Source organism: Dama dama, chromosome 33 (assembly GCF_033118175.1).
Source record: "Dama dama isolate Ldn47 chromosome 33, ASM3311817v1, whole genome shotgun sequence".
Lineage (NCBI taxonomy): Eukaryota > Metazoa > Chordata > Mammalia > Artiodactyla > Cervidae > Dama > Dama dama.
Window position 1 is genome coordinate 17,374,545 of NC_083713.1, and position 7,973 is coordinate 17,382,517.

Sequence of the window (7,973 nt, forward strand, 5' to 3'; positions counted from 1 at the left end):
AAAAATAACTTCATAATTACTTATTAGTTACACAAAAGACAAGTTAAGTAACCCAAAAAATAGAAACTACTGGTTAACAGGAAGAGACCCACACCAAGTAGGCGGATGTGATATTTACATAAGCACAAACTGGTAAGGACTATCCATCCTCAGCCTCCTCCCTCGGCTTCTTCAACTGAAACTCTGGATCACCCTGCCTTAGTCCAGTCACACACAGGGTCGTTATCAGAGTTCAAACGCAATACTGGCCACTTTGCACTGGACCTGTCGACGTCATTTAATTATTTCTGAATAACCGTCTCTAAGATTTTGTGACTGTAATCTATTTTTAACTACTATTTGCAGTTCCACACGAACTATTAACAGTTCTTAATTTAACCTTTTCTCTGTAATGACTGATCTGAAAAAGTCTGAACCCATGTGCAATACAGCCATCAGGAAAGTCTTTCATTCTGGGTAGGTTCATGGATTAATCAGCTTGCAGGTTTTGTTCAGTTTCTCTAATTCCAAAGTTTTCTGTCCCATAGGACCACAAAATACTTACTGATAAGACTAGCAGATGGGACAATAACGACATAAAAAGCAATAGGTTCATATAACTACCTGCCAGTAAGTCATGATTCTGACAGCCTGTGACATGAGTATCAATTCTGTCTACCAATAATAAAAACAAACAAAATTTTCTTCCATTTCTTATATAAAGATATTAATTAATGTTCCTTAGAACTTATTCAGGTATTCACTACAAGACTTTAAACAAAATAATGTACTGAACAGCCGCCTTATAGACCTGAACTCATTATGTTGTAGAAAATACGAATAGGATGCAACTTTTGCTTACAAGGAACTGTCAAAAACTCACTGGCTGTAACACATTGTTTATTAAAATGAGAAACTATATACATTTTGCACCTAGTAAGTTATTTTAGTTAATTAAATGAAACTGTAACAAGGCAAAATAAAATTGAAATATGATTTAAGGTAAAATATAGTTTTAAAGTAGAGTATTTTATTAAAAGTGTACCAGTTTGAAAGTATAAGAATAAATGAATGTTTTCTAAAGTACACTGCAAAGTACAGAAGTATATTTTTATATCCATTTTCACACAAATCAGAGATCAAAGTAAATCTACTTGCAATACTTATTTAAAACTCTGAAACACAAAACTAGAAGTATTTCTGCAAGTTAGCAGGAAGCTCACATGGCATACAAACTTATCCTGAACTGATATGGGGCGCTGTGTATAATGTTCACTTCATTTAGTATACAGGCTGAGGCATTTCACTGCATAAATATTTTTTAAAAAGAGTATACTAAAAAAAAAATAGCATACTGCCCCATATTCTGTTAAGAACTTTGTTTTTATTTATTTATTTATTTATTTTTAAGAACTTTGTTTTTAATCAGTGCTGATATTTTTATTTTGTTTCCACCCAGGTTTTATTCTCTATGCATATATATGTACACCTTTTGTATGATCTGTATTATACTGCATATACATTTTTATATTAGGCTTTTTTTCTTATAACATACTCTTAAATATACACATTTTTTAATAATGTGAAAAAAGATATTGGTTCATTATCTCAAATGTGTCAATTATACACAAACACACAAGTATAGAATGCTGAGGATGTTGCTAGGGCTTCTATGGTTTCCTCAACTGCCAAATAAGAGGAATAATAGTATTAATACACAGGAATGTTAGAAAAGTTCATTAACATAATAGAAGGAAAGTTGATGATATGCTAAAATCTACAATAAAAGAAACTGTTAAAATCTCGATGGTGATTATAAAACATTATTTAAAATACAATATATACCATTTACCTTGCTAAAATTAGAAAAATTTCTAAATTCTAAATACATTTGTCTTTGAGGGAATTTTAGTTAAAGAGACTGCTCTTAAACTAGTTTTGGAAAATCATAAATGCACAAACTTACCAAATTCTCTTCTATCCAATGTTATGATTTCAGGATCATCATCATAAATACCTAATTTTAGAATTAAATAAAATTATAAAATTAAAACTTCATCATAAAAATAAACACATTAAAAATGTCATTTTCTTTCAATCATCAAAAATCAGATTATTCTAAATCTCAAGTTGAAGAATATGCAACACTAAGAATCTATTCTATTTTTCTAGGGGTAAAGCAAAGAATACATAGTAACAGTGGTGATACATTTAAAGAGTGATCAAAAGACATTTCCTGATATGTACTGTCACAGGTGTGTGTGTTGGGGGTGTGGCTCCTAACAGCCACACAATTTCATCTCCACAGAAAATTTTTATTGTTTTTTTGAAATAGCTTTTATTTGAAAATAATTATAGACTTTTATTAAGTTGTAAAAATAGCTTAGACTTCCATTTACCCAGCTTCCCCTAATGGTGACATACTATGTAATTTTAGTACAATATCCAAACCAGGAAATTGGCAATAGTACATTACTTTCAGACCTCATTCACTTTCAGATTGCATGTTTTTCTTTTTAATGTGCTATCATTTAAAAATGTTCTGTATCACTAAATGTCTTATATAATTAGAGTATTGGCAGAGGCAAACTTAAATATAAAATTTATTTCTTATTATAACACCAATGTAGGAAAGCTTCTCATTACTATATAAAATATCAACGAATAAATATTAAGTGATAGATATATACAGACGTTAGTGTTTGATTTTGTGAGACATATGATTTCTGTCACAACTATGCAACTCTGCCCTGAAGTGTGAAAAATAATATGTACATAGATGAGCAAAACTGTATTCCAATAAAACTTTGCAAAACCAGGTGGCAGGCCAGATTTAGCCTGTGAAATATTGACTACCGACACTTGTTATAGACTATCAAACGATAGTGAATATACCTGAAAATACTATATTGAAAAGTCAGTCTCGAGAAATAAATACTCCAGATGTAAACTGAAAATATTTTATTGATTCTAAGATAAAAGCGTACTTTGCTTCCCAGCCTGCATTTGAGGCTAATAAATGACCACTGCTATCAGAACGTTCCCTCTTCGCTTGACACCTGTGTTTATTCTCCCCTCCCTCGATCTCTTTCACTTGTTGACTCTCTCTGCGCCTGCCTTCTCATTCCTGTCACACCTTAAGCCATTATTCATTACTAATTAAGAAGGATGGTATTTCTACTGAAGTGTACACTATTAAAGGAAACATCAATCTTTCCTGGAAAATATGATACTCTAAAAATACTAGAAGGCTTCAATATTTAATGTCTAATACAAATATTTTAAAAAATTAAATACAATTGTTATAAGTATTTAACAAGATTATGACCAAAACACCTCCATATTTACTCAGGTATCTACATACTACTTGACTTTCCTCTTGAATTCCACTCCCATGTTGCATTAAAAAGAGGGTCTAGGGGATGCACATTAATTACGTAAGTAGGCTAACTGGTGAAACAAAATTAATTTTCTAAATTTACTTAAATAAACAATAACTACATAAGGAATATCTATCATCTTACCAAAATCATAACGGTAGTAATTCCAGCTTTCATACTGGCCTCCTTGATTATCTGCAAGTCCCTTTTCTCCATATTTGTCGTATTTTTTCCGCAGATCTTCATCTTTGAGTACTTCATATGCTCTATTTATTTTCAAAAAATCACTATGTGCATTTGGGTTATTCTATTAAAAATATTAGATATAATATGTTTCAGATACACAATTAACTGATTTAATTCTGAGAATTCTTTGAGAGTAGATACCAAGATAAGGAGAAGTAGTACAATATGAAATGGGCATCACACATTGAAATAAAAAAGTAAAAAAAGTATTTTTAAAAAACTACAATCTTAAAAAAGAAGAAAAGTAACAGAGAAATGAGAATTAATGCCTCAAGAGGTTGACAGAGGTGGTCATAAAATATGACCTCTAATAGATGCAACAGAAAAACCAGACTAATGAATCCTTGGAAACAATATGGTAAATATCATGTGTGGCCTCTAAAACAATCACAAAGAAAATTTTAGGTTACCTATTTGAGGCAAAATAAAAAAAAAGTACGTAACCCAATCGATTATAATGACATAAGAACTAATACCAGAGTAATAACTCAAAACTGGACTGATATGTTTCATTTGTCAGTGTTTCATAGAACTGCTTTTTGAAGAATGCTTTCATTTAAATCAGCAAGCCCCAACCATTCTGGCACCAGGGACCCTCTCAAAGAAGACAATTTTTCCACAGATGGGGTGTGGTTTTGGAATGACTTATGCACACTACATTTATTGTATATTTATTTCTATTATTATTACATCAGCTGCACTTTAAATTTTCAGGCATTAGCATCTAGGGGTTGGGGACTGCTGAATTAAGTACTTACGTGGGTCTACCATCTTTTATACAGAAACTTAAAAGAAATGACATTTGAAAATTTAAAGAAAAATTTGTAAAAATGAAAATCCTAAACACAACAAAATGTTGATCTCAGGAAAAGATTACCAATTAACAAGAGTTTTAGAGAAATACCAATTCTATTGCTCGGCTTTATGTGATGGAAATAAAATAATCCTACTTAAAATTCTATCTAGGGACTTCCCTGGTGGCCTAGCAGTTAGGATTCCTTTCTTTGCGGTGGCCTGGGTTCAACCCCTGGTCAGGGAAGATCCTGCAAGCAGACTGTTGTGGCCAAAAATAAAAATAAGTAAAAATAATTTAAAAAATAGTTATTGAAGTTAACAATAAAAACTTTACCTAGAAAATTATAGTTAAATCTTTCTTATTGATGAATATCAAATCTCATTAAGAAAAAAAATGAAATGAGATAAATAATAAAAATATCTTAAGAATTAAAACAGCTTTGAAAGATCATATTATGGAATACATAACCAAATATTTATGATCGGCATTAACTGGATTTGGCTGCCAAGTTTTAATTTGTAATACTTTCTGACTCTGGTTTTAGATTGGTACATAGGAGAAAAAAGCTGAAGCATGCTATTAATAGCTCTTGCTGCTGTTTTTAGCAAGACATACCCTCTGTATGTTCTAAGCAAATAATTTTTCTTACTGTTCTAAAATACTTGATTTTAACCTGCTTTACAAAGAAAACTACTTCTGCTCTGTGATTAACGTCTGTAATAGAACTGCTGAAAATTAGTTTTCAAACTGAGAGAACTGCATTTTGATACTGACATTCCTTTAACTCCTCTAAACTTAAGACTATTTAGCTTCCTCTGTTTTGAGCACAGATGTTGAACTGTGATTTTTGACTAGTAGTGGTTGTTCTTAAGAATTCTGAGCACTAATTTAAAACACATTAATCAGAAATGGTTAAAAAGAAATTTTTACCTACCGGGTTTTTATCAGGATGTAGCTTCAATGCCAATTTCTTGAAAGCTTGTCTTATTTCTCTATTGCTTGCAGTTTTGGATACTCCAAGTAAACTGTAAAAATCCTGATCTGTACCCACTAAAATGGCCATATACATTATTAGAAAAAAGAGCATGACCCTTTTCAAGTCTCTGACATAGTCATCTTTATTTAACCAGATTCCCATTGTTTTTCTTGTACAAGTTCTGATTTAAATAAACATTAAGATAAGGCCACTGGTTCCAGTTGATGTAATATGCAAATTTGAGAACTTCTGTCCACATTACTCCAAAAGTGAAACAGGCATCATAAATTGTCTCCCCAAATGTTAATCTAAAGAGAAAAAATCAGGTAAAATACATTAAAAACCAACAACAAAAAAAACTCCCCAACCCATCAACAGCACTATTTACAAAATAACATGACCAGTAATATAATCTCCAGTAAATGGCAAATCAGGGTGAGTGCCTCAGGCCCTGTTCTTTGGGGGCCTGCTTCATTCCTTCCATTATCTAGGTAGCCAGATTCATGCGATCATTCGTGTCAAGACAGCAGATAAAGGTAAAAAAAAGAAAAGGGAGCTAGTGTGGCTGCAGCTATTTAGAACATTTTAGAAACAAACAAATGCAGCAATTCGCTCTCTCAGCATCACAACAGGGGAGGGGGGTGGTGAACAGGAGGTGAGGAGCCACTTCCTTCCTTCTTCTACCCAGCTTAAGACTGGCCCTTTTAATCTGCTTCCTTTTTGGTTATTTCTCCACCCATTTACGCCTATCCAGTTTTCATTTCAATCAAATTTCACTTGTAGGAAATATCCTTGGGGGTACAAGAAAGAAGCACCAGATCCTTCCAAAGAGTCTGTATTTTTCATAAAACCGATGCAAGAAGAACGGTAGTGAATTTCTATCACTGTAACAACGTACAAAGTCGCCCGTTTTTTCTTCTGAATTTTCTCAGAAGGTGCTTTTGTTCTATCTAAGCAGTTACTATTTTATATATAACTTGCAGAATAATAACTGCAAGTTAACTGTAATTTCATTACAAAGTTTACATTTGGCATAAATATAGAAAAACAGAAAAGCAGCAATCAGTTATTCAGACACGCTAACCTGAGCAGGATAAAAATAAAACAAAATCACATGCAAATTTGTATATACTTTAGTCCCAAAGACCTCATAATGTTTCGAAAAACCCAACTTTCCGAGCATTCTCAGTTCCTCCTTTCGTCCTTTAATCTTAAATGCCTATTTTAACTTTTTTCTCACCTGTGAACGGTTTTCGATTCATTTCTAATCCTTCCTTTTCACGTCACCAAAAAAACCTTTGTAAAATAGAGCGATGTAGATTAATAAACATCCAGACTAGAAAACATTTAGAATAAAACAGAGATCACATTAGCAAACACCGTTTGACAAGTGCTATTTGTTCCCTGCGCAGCGGTGGTTCTCAAAGTCAGCGTGGGCGTGCCGGACTAGCTGCGCGCCGAGGTGCGGGGACAGGTAGAAGCTGCAGGTAAACGCAACACGAACTCCTTGCTGCCACCACTTCAGAATGGGTTGCGGCGATTGGGGAAAGATGTAGACATTGGGAGCCAAGGGGTGCTGGTGTGTGAGACCTCAGACCGGGTTAGTGTGCCAGGAATCTGGATAACTGAGGCTAAAGGGAGAAACTAAAAGCGCGGAATCACTGAAGAAAGGATGGTGTGGCTAGCAGGGGGAAAGACGACTGGGAGCGAGAACACTAAAATCCAGCCACAGGAGAGAAGAGCGCGGGGGAAGATTCCAGCGCACAGGCCATTTCCGCCCTCCCTTCCCGGAGAGCCCAGGCCGCCACCAGCTCCAGCAAAGCCCCGGCCCCGGGTCCAAGCCCACCTCAGTGTTGCGGGGTCGTCTCCTGCAGCTACTTCCCCATCCTCAATCCCCGGGGGCGGACCCCACACGGCCAAACACAACCTATGCGTTCCGGAGAGAAGCACGTACTCTCTGACCGCTGCGCCGCCGCGCCCGGGATGGGGCTGGACCAGCCACACCGGCAGCTAGCAGCGCGGCCGGCTCCGGTCTGCGCCTCGCGCGGCGGTCTCCTAGGCGAGGCGGGGCGGGGCCTGGCGCGGGGCATTGTGGGAAAGGCGTGGAGGCCGCTGCCTGGGAGGATTCGCCTAAGGACCTGCGGGCCGAACAGGGTGGGGAGGGCGGTGTAGGTTTAGGTTGACGTGGCCCTCGGCGCGGAATCCGGCTCCGGCTCCGGCTTCAACCCGGAGCTGAAGAACACGCTGTAATCACGAAGCCCCCGCACCCGCACCATTGCGGCTGGCGCGCGCCGCGGGCCGGACGCAGGACGGCGTAACCCGCCCCTTCCTGCTCCCGTTGCTGTGGTTACGGCGACTATTCCGCGGGCTGGTTTAGGCGTGCAATTTCTCGCTGACCCTGTTCTTAAAGGGAAAGGCAGACCCATTACAGTACTTTTCTGTTTGGTGGGTGAGTGGGGCAGCAAGGGGAAATTTTGAAGGAAAAGGGAAACTTACCTGAAGTGACATTGATAGCAGTGTCAGTCTAGAGTGAAGAGGCAGTAGGAAATTTGGAAGAAATAAAAATATTTATGAGTGTGTGTGTAGGCGACCAACT

At 36.5% G+C, this 7,973-nt stretch overlaps 1 protein-coding gene across 2 annotated transcripts in view; it reads right to left on the bottom strand.

Moving 5' to 3' along the window:
- The window catches only part of DNAJC10 (DnaJ heat shock protein family (Hsp40) member C10), a 57,573-nt gene extending 49,895 nt beyond the window's left edge, over nucleotides 1–7,678 (bottom strand). The window contains exons 1-5 of one of the 2 annotated variants that reach the window (XM_061135651.1): nucleotides 7,332–7,678; nucleotides 6,618–6,673; nucleotides 5,336–5,685; nucleotides 3,504–3,666; nucleotides 1,946–1,996 (exon numbers count right to left, since the gene is read on the bottom strand). In XM_061135651.1, coding sequence (XP_060991634.1) covers nucleotides 1,946–1,996; nucleotides 3,504–3,666; nucleotides 5,336–5,539 — 418 coding nt within the window. In that variant the 5' untranslated portion in view covers nucleotides 5,540–5,685; nucleotides 6,618–6,673; nucleotides 7,332–7,678. Of the gene's footprint in view, nucleotides 1–1,945; nucleotides 1,997–3,503; nucleotides 3,667–5,335; nucleotides 5,686–6,617; nucleotides 6,674–7,223 lie in introns of both variants that reach the window. The other variant, XM_061135650.1, reaches the window with a different exon arrangement.
- Nucleotides 7,679–7,973: the final 295 nt, after the last annotated feature.